General features: G+C 32.3%; 1 protein-coding gene and 1 long non-coding RNA gene across 2 annotated transcripts in view; both read right to left on the bottom strand.

Annotated features, from left to right (window-relative positions):
• Positions 1-3811: 3811 nt before the first annotated feature.
• Positions 3812-4783, bottom strand: LOC133179483 (uncharacterized). The gene is made up of 3 exons (XR_009720132.1): positions 4645-4783; positions 4444-4462; positions 3812-3983 (listed from the first exon to the last, which is right to left on the bottom strand). It is a non-coding gene; the product is annotated as an uncharacterized LOC133179483 (long non-coding RNA).
• Positions 4784-5059: 276 nt separating this feature from the next.
• The window catches only part of LOC133179327 (uncharacterized), a 30098-nt gene continuing 17782 nt past the window's right edge, over positions 5060-17375 (bottom strand). Inside the window, exons 2-4 of the mRNA XM_061314108.1 lie at positions 7437-7874; positions 5467-5859; positions 5060-5067 (exon numbers count right to left, since the gene is read on the bottom strand). Coding sequence (XP_061170092.1) covers positions 5060-5067; positions 5467-5859; positions 7437-7806 — 771 coding nt within the window. The 5' untranslated portion in view covers positions 7807-7874. The remainder of the gene's footprint in view (positions 5068-5466; positions 5860-7436; positions 7875-17375) is intronic.

Here is a 17375-nt window from a genome sequence, read left to right as displayed (position 1 = left end):
AGGTGGGATCAGGTGCCATGGAGGAGTGAACATCCCCTGCCGACCGGTCACACCCGCCGTGTGCTCCTAGTCATGATCGAGAAAAACAGAAAAAAGCAATGTGTAAATTATGGCCTTACAATTAGTATGAAAAAGTCAGTCAGCATTTGACTTCATAATGGATAGTAAGTTGGAAGTTGACGATTGAAAAAATTGAAGTTATCATGTTTATCACAAATCTTTGTTGTTAGGTTTCTATTAAAGTCTTTTTTAAATAAAATATCAAAATATGAAACAAATGTGTCAGACTCTGTGGTATCTTTTATTTCAAGCTCACTGGGATATATCGAGTCGACATGTGAATGGAAGTAACTATTGTTAATTGATAATACGTCGTCGACATACCTAAATGTCGAGTTGAAGGCAACATCAATTGTTTATTCTTCTCATGTAGAAGTTATTGAATAAATTCTGTTTCATATCAATACAAAAATAGGTCTGCTAATAAGGGGGCGCAATTGGTACCCATGGGAATTTCATCAGATTGTTGAATGACCTGATCTCCAAAAATTACATAGAAATTGTCAATCAGAAAACTCAAGTATCTTTTTTTAATATCAACGTCAGAGTACTGTGTGTATAATCAGAATGCTTTTTAAGAAAAAACTTTTGCAAATGACCAATAACAAGATAAGTATATTTATGAGTTCCATATTTATTGAAAAACAGCTGTCTATGATGTCAAAAAGCCTGGAATGGTTATATAGTGTTGAAAAGTTGCACGTTTTGATGTCATTGAATTTGTTAAAATTTTGGTATTTCAAATTTTCTAAAGTTCCTCGGAGTTTTTAAGTATCAACATCTGATTTACACCACTTCTCGAATATACTGTTGTAAACTACTCCTGAAGTTTCTCCTTCACTGCTGTAAATATTTTAGTGAGGAGTAAAGAAAGAGGCTTGGTGGAACATTTACTGGAACCCGCTATGTATCTTTGTTTGTGAGGATTTTTATGGCGTTTTGGAATCCAGTATAGGTACATGTATGGTACTGTGAAATAATCGTAATTCGATAACTTCAGTTTATCATAATTGCAAAAAGTCTTTGGACTTCGCAGTGATACTGATGGCAAAAGTTACTTTTGTCCTATTGTTTTAGAACACTATTGCTTGTAAAGAAAAATCCTCTCTCTCTTTCTCTCTCTCTCTCTCGTATTTGAATGAATTAAAAGTAATTATTTTAAAAAAGACAATTCAGATATATTAAATAAAATCTTTAAGACACGAATTTAAGATTCAAGTTAATTAAAATTAGGACCCCTATGGGTAGTACAGGGTCACAATAGCGGATCAAAGTTATGCATAAGAATATAAAGGATCGTGACATATATTCCTCATTTAACGCGCGCTATATATTTAAAAATCGTCTTTTCAAGAACATATTAGCTATAATAAGTCATACATGTATTAAAAGAAAAGCATCGCTAGGTAGTTTAAATTTAATTTGTTCGAATTATGACCTCTAGGACTAGGGTGAAGCCACAGCAGGGAATCAAAGTTATGTATTGGAAAATATTGGGGATATGTACTTAATAGGACGTAATTTTTTGTATTCACCCATACCTACAAAAGGAAAAATAAGTCTGAAACCCTAGTTTATTAATATGTGGAGGATGTTAAGTCGTGGATAATGGGCACCCACAAATTCCATGAAAATGAAACCAACACAAAATCTAATAATTCCACAGTAGTGTTTATTCATGTTTGTTCATATTATGACCACTTCTCTCCTGGAGAATAGGTTCGGACCAAAGACATATAAACTATTTAAGAACATAATGTTCTTAATATTACCTGTATTTTTTTTATCTTTCAGGATGACCCACTTTTGCAAAATTTTATTATGCATATACCATGGCCATAACTTGCACAATCTGACTTTAGGCTTTTATATTTCACATATGTACTTTTTAATGTGACCATGCAGACCTTTTTTTAGGGTACCAACCTTTTTTACCTTTAAACCTTTATTTTGAGTTTAACCTACATTTGCAAAAACTTTGTCTTTGCCTATAACTTTTGAGCGGTTGCTGCTAAGGATTTGTTTAATACTAATGTATTTCTTATGACAAGACCTTTCCTTTGATACCAATATTTTTGAACTGATAACCTTGACCTTGAAGTAGGAACTACTTCTGAAAAACTTTAACCTTTGCCTATAATTTTTGAATGGTTGGTCCTAGGGCTCACAAATTTTACGTTTGTATTTGTTATGACAAGTCCTTTATTTGGGTACCAAAAAATGTATTCTTGACTTTCACTATGGAGTTTGATCTTTATTTCGAAAACTTTAACTATGACCTTGTGCTGCCATACGGGAGTATCAGTGTTTCACAAACACATCTTGTTCATTAATGTAAAATAAACATTATTTTTGTGAACACTCATCTCTCTTGAGAGTGCACGAAATGTTTTGTAGTTGATTTATTCATTCTCATAAATTCACGAATCTGAATGAATGTTTCAAAAGAAAGACATGCTAATGACGCATGTTTCATAATGTAACACGATTTTACTGAAAACTCAGTGTTAAACGTAAATTTATTTAAAGGTATTAAACTAACTAAAAAATTAAACTACGTACAATACCAAGAAGATTTCGTTTTCTTTATTCTCCTTTCAAAAACGTTTTCGCTTACATACTTCCTAAAATCACTTTGTCATTATACTCATATGGAAGCAGATGTATAATATTGTGAATACATGTTTTTTAAACATTGGATTCGATGCCGCCATGACGAGCTCTAGAAGTTTTCATCAAGACTTAAAATTAAAAATGACAAAAACTTTTATGCACATTTTAAAAAAAATTATTTATCAAGACTTATAAGTTTGATCTATATAACATAAATTGTTGCATTTCCTCATGTATTTATTGATTGCTCGTCAGTTTTATTGAAAATTAATCGGATTCCATGCCATCGCGCTCTAGAAATTTCCGTCAATACCACGATCACAGATTAACGAAAACGATATGCATTTTTTGCTTTTTTAATCAGTTATAAGTTTTGATTGAATAATTCACTAACGATGTTCTTTTAAATATAAATGATTGCTTGTCTTCAGTATTATTACAAATTGCCAGTATATTAGATCCGCCCACCCTTACCATCACTGCATGCTTTCTCTTATTTGCTATTTCACGGATGTTTATGGGAAACGAAAGACTCTGTGAGTTAAATCTAAATCTTAGTCTACAGATATCAACTTGTACCTTGTGTCATAGTTAAAGAATAATAATAAACTCTTGTGTAGGTGTTTCTGAGTTTATTTGAAAAGTAATAAATAATAAGTTTAGATTATCAAAACTGATGTCCTTTCTTGTTATTATTTATAGTTTACGGAATTATCGCTATATAGCAATGCTCTTCGTCCATTTCCATGCAGTAAAGAATATAGTTGTATAGACAAATGATTCAAGAAAACAAATAATTTCATTTCATGGACTTTCCAATATTTTTAATCGGAATAAAACTGATGGTTATGTCCGATCCTATAGTTTTTACATCAAAACAATCCCAACCAAAACTGATGCAACTTCATCCTTCTGACAGATTCTATATTGCTAAATAAGAATTACTAGCATGCAGATTCAATAGAAACAGATTTACTTTATGTAATATTTTTGTATTTATTGGATTATTATGCATAAAACTTTAACCATTTGATACACTCTCATTGACAGGACTCATATAAACGTACAATTCTGACTAAAATATACAAGTTTTATTCCTACTCATTAAACACAGTTTTATATATGTTACGATTGATGATATTGTTAAGCATGATGTGTGTATCACAATTTGAATTTAGAATTAGTAAACGACTTATGTTTATTTATTTTTTTGGTCTGATTGAAAGCATTTCAAATAATTCTTTACAAAACATACTTTGTACATAAGAAACACACGGACACATGGTTATCTGTTTTATTGGTCCTGTGAGCTGAAAATAAAGAAAAATACAATTCAATATAAAATAATAATAAATAAAAATAATCATAAACAATCATCGGACAACACAAATGTTATATTTACTGAGTATTTAAACATTTAAAATAATTTCATTTATTAACTGAACATATCTTATGTCAAAGTTAATTGTTGTGAGAAACTGGTGACTCTTGGCTTGCTTTTCTCGATCTTCCTCCCGGAAATGGTTTTCAGTTTGACCTTTGCACTTATGTTCACACAAATGAAATATGACAAAATGACTTCATATGTTAGCAGCTACGTATATGAACGCATATGTAATTGAGAAAACTTTTAAAGTGTTTGCAATAAATTTATTTAGAAGTAGTAGTAGTAGTAGTAGAAGTAGTAGTAAAAGAAGTAGTTTAGTAGTAGTATGATAAGTTATTATTTTATTAAAATTGACGACAATCATAAATAAATGTATTCATTACCTAACAACGATCCGTCTAACTGAAATAATATTAATAAGAATTTCATAACATGTTAAGCACTTCAAATTATGTTAATTTCTGTGAAGTCTTTTTTGCAATTACTGAGGATCAAACATATTTAAATTATTCCATTTTCCAGATGCGTTACCTTTTTGATTCTCACAAAAAGACTTGTACAGAGAGTGGATAATTGGCATTTACCTTTATTCTTTAGACTGATGAATCTTTTCCACACTAAGACAGAAACAACGGTTCCTACTACCACAGTTGCTATTACGCTGATGATGACGATAGTGTTCAAATTCACACCAGAGCTTTGATTCTGCTCATCAAACGTACCATTTACTGTTCAAAAATTTTTGAAAATGAATTTAAGATCATCCTTTGTCAACACTGCAATTGTTTTCAGCTACGATTAAATTTATTATGACGTATGGAAGATACTTACAGGCGCGCGCGTTTGTTTGGAGGAATTTTAATGGCAGTTCAAAATGAAAGGGTTCAGACTTATATAAAAGAATTTAATATGAAAAAGAACATGAAGATATTAAGGTCATTTATCTTTTTTTCTCTTGTGTCATTTGTATTGTATTGATGTCATTGAATTAGTCAAATCCTAAAATCCTGAAAAAAAATAGCTTAAGGCATAGATTAACTTATGATAAAATCGAAAGAATTCATGTTTCATTTTTCTAGCAAGTCTGCATATTTTGGCGCTGTTTCCAAACGTAGTAAATTCATATTCACATATAAATCAAAACAAAAAAAAAATAATAATTTAAAAAAAAAAAAAAAAAAAAAAAAAAAAAAAATCAAATGTATTTACTGAAATTTATATCCTAAATAATTCCGTATAAAAAATGAAATGCATGTAAATAACAAAAAGGGCCAATTCTTGTTTTAAAACAATTTTAAAAAATGTTTTAAGATTTTCAAGGGAATTTCTAACTTTTCCAACAGGTAGTGACTGAACATCAATTAAGATTATAGAAGAATTTAACTTTCTGTGGAATCTAAAGATACCTGAAGTCTTGGTAGGAGCTGTAGTTTGCCCAGGAGTAGTCGTATTGTCACTTGTAGAAATAACAGTAGTAGTGGATGTAGAACTTGTAATAGTAGTAGTATTTGTAGTAGAAATAGCAGTAGTAGCAGTAGTAGCAGTAGTAGCAGTAGGAATAGTAGTAGCAGTATCAGTAGTGATGGTAGTTTTATCAGTACTATTATTAGTATTATCAGTAGTAGCTGCACTAGTAGTATCAATATTAGTAGTAGTATCAGCTGGTCCTGGACATTGAGTGATGGTGGTGAACACAGTACTGTCACACTGATGGACGGTGAAGCTGGTAGCGTTCATGTATCTCCCTGAGCTGACGCCCCCCTGATAATCAGCTTCATCACTGGAGGAAACATTAACACCTGAAATAAATAACTTCTTAAGTTGTACAATAATTTTACGAAATTTAATCTTAAGTTATGAAATTTTTGCTGGCAAACTGAAAAGGATTTGTTACAAGTTTAAAAGTGTGACATGTCAGCCCTATTTAGTTCATGAAATTAAACTAAGTACATATAAAACTGTTATTTATTTGAACTAAAGGTCTGTTATTCAAGCTGTGTTTGTACTCTATGTTCAGTGTAAGAAAGATATATATGAGCAAAAGAGACCTAACAGCAATCGAAGTTTTATCTCTTGTATACATGTACAATTGGGATTAATGTAATGTCTTCATTTTTCAAAGAAGAAAATAACAGACTAGAGATAATTTACATAAAAATCTCCATAAAATTTTAAAATGATGATTGATCATAAAAAACATTTTCTGGATAATATGTACATGTAAGTGAAGTACACAGAAGAAAGTCATTACTCTGATGAGAAAAGGGACGACATTATAGTTTCAATTAATTGTTGATGACTTTGATCTGCTTTATTCAAAGCATAGTAGTTATCCTTTTGAAAAGACTGAGGGTAGGTTCTGTGATGATAAACATGGATCAAGAATCACATATCAAGTAATTATTAGTCCCTTATCTTTTATAGATTTTTTGCCACCTTAAATTTAATGAACATCTGTTTCAAGAAGACATCCAATATCGAAGCAAAAAGTAGTTTGGACAAAAGGAGAAACTTCTTCTTAAGATCACCGATTGTGTAATACTTCATTTCGCAAGTTCTATGGTCGATACAATGACCTTGTCAGCAAATACAATTTATCACTAAGTTAAACGCTGACTGACCTTTTCCATACTAATTGTTAGGTAATTATTTACACATTGAATTGTCTACGGATTTTTCCGTTTTTCCCGATCATGACAAGGAGCACACGGCGGGTGTGACCGGTCGGCAGGGAATGCTCACTCCTCCATGGCACCTGATCCCACCTCTGATGTTTTAGAGGTCCGTGTTTGCTCTGCTCCTGATTTGTACTGTTTGAATGGACTTTGGACCTCGAATACTGTTCGTTATCTCCATCTTTCATTTGATAAAATGGAAATCATAAAAACGTGCAGATTTGAAATGGGAGACAGTGGATCAGGACAAAAAAAACATATTGCAAAGTAATATTCACCGGCATTTTATTCAGACCAAGTATAGCACATGCCTCAGTGGTCATAGCTGTTTGACTATTGACCCAAAGGTCTCTTGTTCAAGCCCCGCTGATGGCACTTAATGTTATTTATTGTATTCTTAGACAAGACACGTTTTGTTCATTTTCTCAGTTCACCATGGTGCAATGGATATCGGCTGGGGGTTAACCTGCAATAGATTGGTAAAAATACCGGCCGTATGATTTCACGCCTTTAATTTTTCTTTGAACGAATTTCAAACTTTTCATAATTTCATCGATACGCACTTTCAATATGAATGTTCACATGTGACGCAAAATTAACAATAGGCCATTGCTACAGATAAAGAACACACTTATCTGGGTAAGTGATTACGTGAATAGCTCTTCCTACAATCAACGAAGGAAAAAATAGCAAAAAATTACCAAGAATGAAAATATCCATCGAGGAATTGTACAGCACTGCTGTTCCATATTCTGTAAAATTGGATCCATAAGTACCCCCGTATGTCAGTACGACATAATAATTCCTTGAGTCATTACGGTCTCCGTTGCCTTGCGTGAAAAAGTTCAACATCGTATACGTGATGGCTTTTTCTACATACCGGCGATTTCTACTATAAGTCGAGTTTCCTTGGGTAAGTGTGCTTATAGCACTGATCAAGTCTGGTGCAGTTGAGTATTGGTTGAGCGGAAAGGCGGTTGCGGCTCCGTCACCAAAGGTCACTATCCCTATTCTTATTGCATTATCACCAATAAGCATTTCACTGACAAGAACTTCAAGAGCAGTTTTCATTTCTGAGAACTGAGCAGCGGTGACTGCATCCGTATCATCAATGATGAAGACTATGTCAAGTTTACAAGCTGAAATAGTAAAAAAGTTAATCATATTCAAAGTAAGTATTAATGAAAATCTATAAAAACACACATAATCTATACCAAGATTCAATAATCAAATTGCAAAGATTTTAAACTAAAGAACATTGCCCAGAATGCTCAACTGAGTTTAATGGCCCTGTTGTTTTTCATAGAAAGTCTCACTCACTTTAATTCTTCACATGAAAAACATTTTTACCCCATATTGTTGCTCCACCCTAGCCACACGGGATCAAGAAATAACAAACATAAATCCATATTTGACGTGCATACTTCAATACAAATAAGAAATCCATATTTGACGTGCATACTTCAATATAAATATGAAATCCATATTTGACGTGCATACTTCAATAAAAATATGAAATCCATATTTGACGTGCATACTTCAATAAAAATATGACATGTCCTTAATGTTCTGCAGAAGAATTTTTTCAAGGTTTTTCATGTAAGATTTGAGTCAAGACTTTAGCCCTATCTTTCACCCATCAATGGATAAACTTGAATCCAGACAAGTAAGGAATGCAATACAATTTATTAATGCTTTCATATCCTTTATAATATCTTTATTTATTAATTATTTCTTATATATATATATAATTATATCTATATATATGCATACTCTCTGTTTTCTCCCACTATGAACCTGCACTCACTAGTTACTTTCATAGCACCATGAACGCATCTTCTTCTGCTGTACACTTTAAGTGCATTCCCTTTCTTACACTGGCACAGAACAAGAAACTCCAATTATACAACACATTTAGAAGTATATATATGGAATGTTGTGCAAAAGGAATAAAATTTAGTTTTTAATGAAATCCTCCGGGAAAAAAGAAATTTAATATGATTTAGATTACTGACTGAGGTGTTTTTAAGTTTTAAAAAATAATTTTAGTCAACGTGTTTAATAGTAAAATAAAACTTTCTTCAAATTAAACAGAGCTCTATCTCTTTAATTTATTTGTTCATTTTTACGCATATTGTTGCAAAGAACGATAACTCATCACGCTAGGTTTTTTTTTAAAGTTCAGACAAAGCGAAATTTCTGTAATAGTGTATCTATTTCAAGAACGATTTTAACTCTTAAAAAGAATTTTAAGAACTTAAAAAAAACATAACAAAAACATTATTAAGTTAAAATCAATGTAAAACATTCTCTTTTTTTCGTAATATTTTTATTTATAATTTTTCTCAGAGAGTTTTGATGACGATGACATCATGGCGCGTCACAATTGCATCAAAACAAAAATTAAGAATTTGAGGACGGTGCGGTTTGTATCCAGATAACTATGGTTAAAGGTGCTTGGACAGAGATTTGAAGTTAATATTTACTCAAATATTCTGTATATTTTCATGACTTATATGTTGCTATAGCATTTCATACGAAAATTTGATAAAAATCTTATTTTATCTGGAAGTTATTGAAACTTTCAATTTCTGGACGCGTTTGATAGACACATCCTTGCACTTTCACAAATTTTAACTTTATCCTTGTTACTTTAGAAAAGTAGCAATTTTGTTGTTTATTAATGAAAAATATTAAAACTGTAATGCAGAAATTTCAGAGAAGAAATGTAGAAAGCAAAATCCTCTCACCAGTATTGTCAGTCCGTGCTCAGTGGTGCGTGTAGAGTTTAACAATTGAACACACCCGGTGAAACGTAAACATAAACAACAACATACCTCGTGCCCTGTTTACAGAAACAGTTTACGTTTCACGGGTGTATTCAATTTGTTAAACTCTGTACATAACTACACAACACTGAGCACGGGCTGACAATACTTCAGTGAGTGGGTTTTGCTTTCGCACATTTTTACTCTGAATTTCTGGATTATAGATGTAATATTATTCATTAAAACACAAAAAAATGCTACTTTCTTAAGTATTAAGGATAAAGTTAAAAAATGTGAAAGTACAAGGATGTGTTAATCAAACGCCTCCCGAAATTCGTAGTTTCAATAATTTTCAGATTAAATAAGTTTTTAATTTTATTTTCGTGTGAAATGCTGTAGCAACATATAAGTTGTGATATTATACAGAAAATTTGAGAAAATATAAACTTCAAATCTGTGTCTATGCACATTTAATAACCAAAAACCATATATACTGTATGTGATTTACTGGAGAAAAAGTGGATTAACTAGTATAAATCAGGTTTACTAATTTTATTGTCATATTGTAACTGTATCTCACTTCCATTCTCAATGACCGTGTAGGGTAGGACAGCGCCGCGAGAATTCCATCGGCATCGAAAGCAAGTTTTTTGACTTGCCTAGATAGCCGAGCGGTCTAGCGCGCTGTTCCTGTATTGCTAGGAGACAGATTCCGTAGGTCGAGAGTTCAACCCCGGGCTGGGGCGGAAGTGGGTATCCTTATAAAAAAGTGAATTTCTTTGTGCTTTATATATATATATATATATATATATATATATATATATATATATATCCATATAAAACTTTAATTTTGAATTGGGACCCATCCTACACCTAAGGATATGATTTGAGTAAACTTAAACCTTAACAAACCAAGTATACTGCCTTTTTAGTATCATCAATCATATAGTCCTGCTTTCCTTGAGAAGAAAATTCCTAGAGAGGGTTTTCTTTGTACATGTATTCCTATGCCAAAATTTAAACCCCTCTTCTGGCTCCATCCTATTCCTGAAACCGTGAATTGAACAAATAGGAATCTGCAATATCTCGAGTCCAGCTGTTCTTGAGAAGATTTAAAATAAGATTAACTTTTTATATTTTAATGTAAAACCGAAACCCCTATTGTGGTCCCACTCTACCCCTTGGGAATATGATTTGAACAAACTTGAGTCTGTTCTTAAAACTTCTTGCCTGTAATAGTAAGTTACTGATCATTACTTAATTATATATTTAATTATAGCTTTGCTGTTAGTAAGAGAATTCTGGTTAAAAGCAAGTCTGTTGAAGCAACGTTAACTGCAAACATGCTTATATCATAATGCAATAAAGCGACCATAATTCGATAGGTAACACAACACGACAACGATCGTATCAGTAAATCTTGATATACAAATGCGTACAAGTATTAGCTTTCCTAAAAAGCTTGTCTGACTTGAGCAAATTTATTATTACGTGAAGAGTCAAAGAAAAGCTAAACCCAGTGTAATCATGTTTCGTAGCAAAAGAATTCATTTCATGACTCAGAGTCATGAAGAAAAGTTCAATTCAGTGGCATCAACATAAAAAAGCTTGGACATGAATTTATTCTATATACACTATATTACTTCTAATTTCTTTTTTTCATGGACGTAGGAACCGGGGGGGGGGGGGGGGGGGTCGTGCCCAACAATAATTTTGCCATTTTATACATAGTTGTTTTATGCTTGTATCCCCTATATCCCCTATATCATGTAAATATTAACTTCTGATACTTTTTTATCCTCTATGAAGAATTTTTCCTTGATAGTGTCCACCCTAAACTGAAAATTTCTGAAATTTCTTCCAACGGGCTTGTTCATGCACACGAAGATATAACCAGTGTTTTTGAAAGAAAAAGTTACAACCTTTAAAAATTTAAACAACAATTGGTGAACAATTCTGATGATTAAGAAATGTTTTATTAAAAAAATAAACGTGTTACATATGAGCTAACATCTTTGCAAAAGAATATTCAACATCTATCCTTCACTCTTTCTTTTTAACTATGAATAAATCAAACGTCTGCAATTTATGAATAAGCGAAGATTTATAAACATTCTAAGGTTAGAGAGACTTAGAATGCTTTGAAAATAAACATCCATTACTTAATCTGACAAAGATAATCGACAAGTGTTGACCTGACCAGCTTAATTCCTTCTGCTTTGCTGGACATGAATGATGCATTCTCGAGTGACCAAATGTTATATAACCTGTAATGTATAATGTGATAATAATGACATCAGCCCATTACTATGGGTTGTTTGGGTATTTAGCATGTTTCCTTTACTTCTCATGCTCTCCAATTGATAGTTAAGATAGTATGAAGTTTCCAAGATCAAGTTATCACAAGAATTCTATTGAACGACTTGACCAACAAGCCTTGGCTAAATCTAGTAGGTTGCACAACAGTATTAAATTTCGCTATATATTCTTACCAAAAATGCACAACTTTGAGTAGGTGGTATTAATTGAAAACAAACTTTTGAGAAGTTTCCTTTTCAGATCTTGTAAAACAATTCTTTATAAAGATTTTAGTACCAAAAAATACATAGCCATCCAGCAAGGCACGCAAGTTTGTTTCGGTCGAAGTCGAGCAGGTGCTTGAAAATCAAGTCCAGGGCCTAATCACTCCCCACTCAAATACAGTATATAGAAAAGTCAGCACGCCCTTAATTATAATGAATCTAGTCAATACAGGAAGTTTACATATTGTTTTTCATCTCATAAAAAAATTCAGCTCCAGTCTCGTGTTAAAATGCCCGAATCGGAAGGGAAGATTCAGGAATTATTTTGCGTCAGCCATGATTTGACGTGAACCTCAAGTGAAATACTGTTATGACACCTGCAATAAAACTTAAAATTTTTGCTTGCAAGTATAATGCTATTTTCCCGATCTGTAATGAATATTCAATGTAATAAAGCAAGTTTCATAAAAATCCGTCTCAAGGTAGGAAAAATATTGGCGACACTCGGTGACAGGGGTGTTCGCGGTGAACACGGATTTCTAAAAATATGGCAAAAGTTGAACTGTATGTCATGATCTTGCGCCTTGAACTTTTGTTATTTTTTCGTCTCAAATTTTTAATTAATGCATGCTGATTCACATAAGGATTAAAAATTATTTAATATATGTTTGCTTTTTATAACAGGGCGAAAGAAGTAGTCTTTGTCATAAGGAAGGGGGGTGGGGTTAAAAAGAGCATTGAAATAATGCATATTATTGAAATACCATGGCGTTTTCTGCTTAATTATGATTGTTTTGCCTAAATAATTCTTTTTTCTAACCAGATTTCTGTATCTGTTACCACTGTGTTCCAAATTAACCGATATTTACACAAATTCAGAATTTTTATTTTGCTCCGGGTTTAGTCTAAATTCTTTAAATTTATAGAATTTGAAATTGTTTGTGAGTAAATAATGTTAACGAGTGTGATGGCAAGGTATTTGTTAAAGTGTTTTCTAATTTTCATGCATTTCTCTCAACCCGATACATCGAAATCAGGCCCTTGTGTGGTCAAGATAAATTATTTTAGAGGAAATCTGGACTAATTTTCTATGCTCCATTAAACGCGAACGGACAGCAATGACGGCCAAAAAATGCCATTATTTCTCATTTTCCGTCTAAACTCACGAAATTAAACCTTAAATTATAGACTACAATTTTTCTAAGTATAAAATCTGGTTTTACTGCAATAAAACTTAAAATTTTTGCTTGCAAGTATAATGCTATTTTCCCGATCTGTAATGAATATTCAATGTAATAAAGCAAGTTTCATAAAAATCCGTCTCAAGGTAGGAAAAATATTGGCGACACTCGGTGACAGGGGTGTTCGCGGTGAACACGGATTTCTAAAAATATGGCAAAAGTTGAACTGTATGTCATGATCTTGCGCCTTGAACTTTTGTTATTTTTTCGTCTCAAATTTTTAATTAATGCATGCTGATTCACATAAGGATTAAAAATTATTTAATATATGTTTGCTTTTTATAACAGGGCGAAAGAAGTAGTCTTTGTCATAAGGAAGGGGGGTGGGGTTAAAAAGAGCATTGAAATAATGCATATTATTGAAATACCATGGCGTTTTCTGCTTAATTATGATTGTTTTGCCTAAATAATTCTTTTTTCTAACCAGATTTCTGTATCTGTTACCACTGTGTTCCAAATTAACCGATATTTACACAAATTCAGAATTTTTATTTTGCTCCGGGTTTAGTCTAAATTCTTTAAATTTATAGAATTTGAAATTGTTTGTGAGTAAATAATGTTAACGAGTGTGATGGCAAGGTATTTGTTAAAGTGTTTTCTAATTTTCATGCATTTCTCTCAACCCGATACATCGAAATCAGGCCCTTGTGTGGTCAAGATAAATTATTTTAGAGGAAATCTGGACTAATTTTCTATGCTCCATTAAACGCGAACGGACAGCAATGACGGCCAAAAAATGCCATTATTTCTCATTTTCCGTCTAAACTCACGAAATTAAACCTTAAATTATAGACTACAATTTTTCTAAGTATAAAATCTGGTTTTACTGCAGGTTGCACAACAGTATTAAATTTCGCTATATATTCTTACCAAAAATGCACAACTTTGAGTAGGTGGTATTAATTGAAAACAAACTTTTGAGAAGTTTCCTTTTCAGATCTTGTAAAACAATTCTTTATAAAGATTTTAGTACCAAAAAATACATAGCCATCCAGCAAGGCACGCAAGTTTGTTTCGGTCGAAGTCGAGCAGGTGCTTGAAAATCAAGTCCAGGGCCTAATCACTCCCCACTCAAATACAGTATATAGAAAAGTCAGCACGCCCTTAATTATAATGAATCTAGTCAATACAGGAAGTTTACATATTGTTTTTCATCTCATAAAAAAATTCAGCTCCAGTCTCGTGTTAAAATGCCCGAATCGGAAGGGAAGATTCAGGAATTATTTTGCGTCAGCCATGATTTGACGTGAACCTCAAGTGAAATACTGTTATGACACCTGCAATAAAACTTAAAATTTTTGCTTGCAAGTATAATGCTATTTTCCCGATCTGTAATGAATATTCAATGTAATAAAGCAAGTTTCATAAAAATCCGTCTCAAGGTAGGAAAAATATTGGCGACACTCGGTGACAGGGGTGTTCGCGGTGAACACGGATTTCTAAAAATATGGCAAAAGTTGAACTGTATGTCATGATCTTGCGCCTTGAACTTTTGTTATTTTTTCGTCTCAAATTTTTAATTAATGCATGCTGATTCACATAAGGATTAAAAATTATTTAATATATGTTTGCTTTTTATAACAGGGCGAAAGAAGTAGTCTTTGTCATAAGGAAGGGGGGTGGGGTTAAAAAGAGCATTGAAATAATGCATATTATTGAAATACCATGGCGTTTTCTGCTTAATTATGATTGTTTTGCCTAAATAATTCTTTTTTCTAACCAGATTTCTGTATCTGTTACCACTGTGTTCCAAATTAACCGATATTTACACAAATTCAGAATTTTTATTTTGCTCCGGGTTTAGTCTAAATTCTTTAAATTTATAGAATTTGAAATTGTTTGTGAGTAAATAATGTTAACGAGTGTGATGGCAAGGTATTTGTTAAAGTGTTTTCTAATTTTCATGCATTTCTCTCAACCCGATACATCGAAATCAGGCCCTTGTGTGGTCAAGATAAATTATTTTAGAGGAAATCTGGACTAATTTTCTATGCTCCATTAAACGCGAACGGACAGCAATGACGGCCAAAAAATGCCATTATTTCTCATTTTCCGTCTAAACTCACGAAATTAAACCTTAAATTATAGACTACAATTTTTCTAAGTATAAAATCTGGTTTTACTGCAATAAAACTTAAAATTTTTGCTTGCAAGTATAATGCTATTTTCCCGATCTGTAATGAATATTCAATGTAATAAAGCAAGTTTCATAAAAATCCGTCTCAAGGTAGGAAAAATATTGGCGACACTCGGTGACAGGGGTGTTCGCGGTGAACACGGATTTCTAAAAATATGGCAAAAGTTGAACTGTATGTCATGATCTTGCGCCTTGAACTTTTGTTATTTTTTCGTCTCAAATTTTTAATTAATGCATGCTGATTCACATAAGGATTAAAAATTATTTAATATATGTTTGCTTTTTATAACAGGGCGAAAGAAGTAGTCTTTGTCATAAGGAAGGGGGGTGGGGTTAAAAAGAGCATTGAAATAATGCATATTATTGAAATACCATGGCGTTTTCTGCTTAATTATGATTGTTTTGCCTAAATAATTCTTTTTTCTAACCAGATTTCTGTATCTGTTACCACTGTGTTCCAAATTAACCGATATTTACACAAATTCAGAATTTTTATTTTGCTCCGGGTTTAGTCTAAATTCTTTAAATTTATAGAATTTGAAATTGTTTGTGAGTAAATAATGTTAACGAGTGTGATGGCAAGGTATTTGTTAAAGTGTTTTCTAATTTTCATGCATTTCTCTCAACCCGATACATCGAAATCAGGCCCTTGTGTGGTCAAGATAAATTATTTTAGAGGAAATCTGGACTAATTTTCTATGCTCCATTAAACGCGAACGGACAGCAATGACGGCCAAAAAATGCCATTATTTCTCATTTTCCGTCTAAACTCACGAAATTAAACCTTAAATTATAGACTACAATTTTTCTAAGTATAAAATCTGGTTTTACTGCAGGTTGCACAACAGTATTAAATTTCGCTATATATTCTTACCAAAAATGCACAACTTTGAGTAGGTGGTATTAATTGAAAACAAACTTTTGAGAAGTTTCCTTTTCAGATCTTGTAAAACAATTCTTTATAAAGATTTTAGTACCAAAAAATACATAGCCATCCAGCAAGGCACGCAAGTTTGTTTCGGTCGAAGTCGAGCAGGTGCTTGAAAATCAAGTCCAGGGCCTAATCACTCCCCACTCAAATACAGTATATAGAAAAGTCAGCACGCCCTTAATTATAATGAATCTAGTCAATACAGGAAGTTTACATATTGTTTTTCATCTCATAAAAAAATTCAGCTCCAGTCTCGTGTTAAAATGCCCGAATCGGAAGGGAAGATTCAGGAATTATTTTGCGTCAGCCATGATTTGACGTGAACCTCAAGTGAAATACTGTTATGACACCTGCAATAAAACTTAAAATTTTTGCTTGCAAGTATAATGCTATTTTCCCGATCTGTAATGAATATTCAATGTAATAAAGCAAGTTTCATAAAAATCCGTCTCAAGGTAGGAAAAATATTGGCGACACTCGGTGACAGGGGTGTTCGCGGTGAACACGGATTTCTAAAAATATGGCAAAAGTTGAACTGTATGTCATGATCTTGCGCCTTGAACTTTTGTTATTTTTTCGTCTCAAATTTTTAATTAATGCATGCTGATTCACATAAGGATTAAAAATTATTTAATATATGTTTGCTTTTTATAACAGGGCGAAAGAAGTAGTCTTTGTCATAAGGAAGGGGGGTGGGGTTAAAAAGAGCATTGAAATAATGCATATTATTGAAATACCATGGCGTTTTCTGCTTAATTATGATTGTTTTGCCTAAATAATTCTTTTTTCTAACCAGATTTCTGTATCTGTTACCACTGTGTTCCAAATTAACCGATATTTACACAAATTCAGAATTTTTATTTTGCTCCGGGTTTAGTCTAAATTCTTTAAATTTATAGAATTTGAAATTGTTTGTGAGTAAATAATGTTAACGAGTGTGATGGCAAGGTATTTGTTAAAGTGTTTTCTAATTTTCATGCATTTCTCTCAACCCGATACATCGAAATCAGGCCCTTGTGTGGTCAAGATAAATTATTTTAG

Source organism: Saccostrea echinata, unplaced genomic scaffold, assembly GCF_033153115.1.
Source record: "Saccostrea echinata isolate AGI-Se365-2 ecotype Australia unplaced genomic scaffold, CSIRO_AGI_Sech_v1 ptg000004l, whole genome shotgun sequence".
In the NCBI taxonomy this organism is placed as follows: domain Eukaryota; kingdom Metazoa; phylum Mollusca; class Bivalvia; order Ostreida; family Ostreidae; genus Saccostrea; species Saccostrea echinata.
Note: the sequence above shows the minus strand (reverse complement) of the source record. Positions and strands in the feature narration are given on the sequence as shown.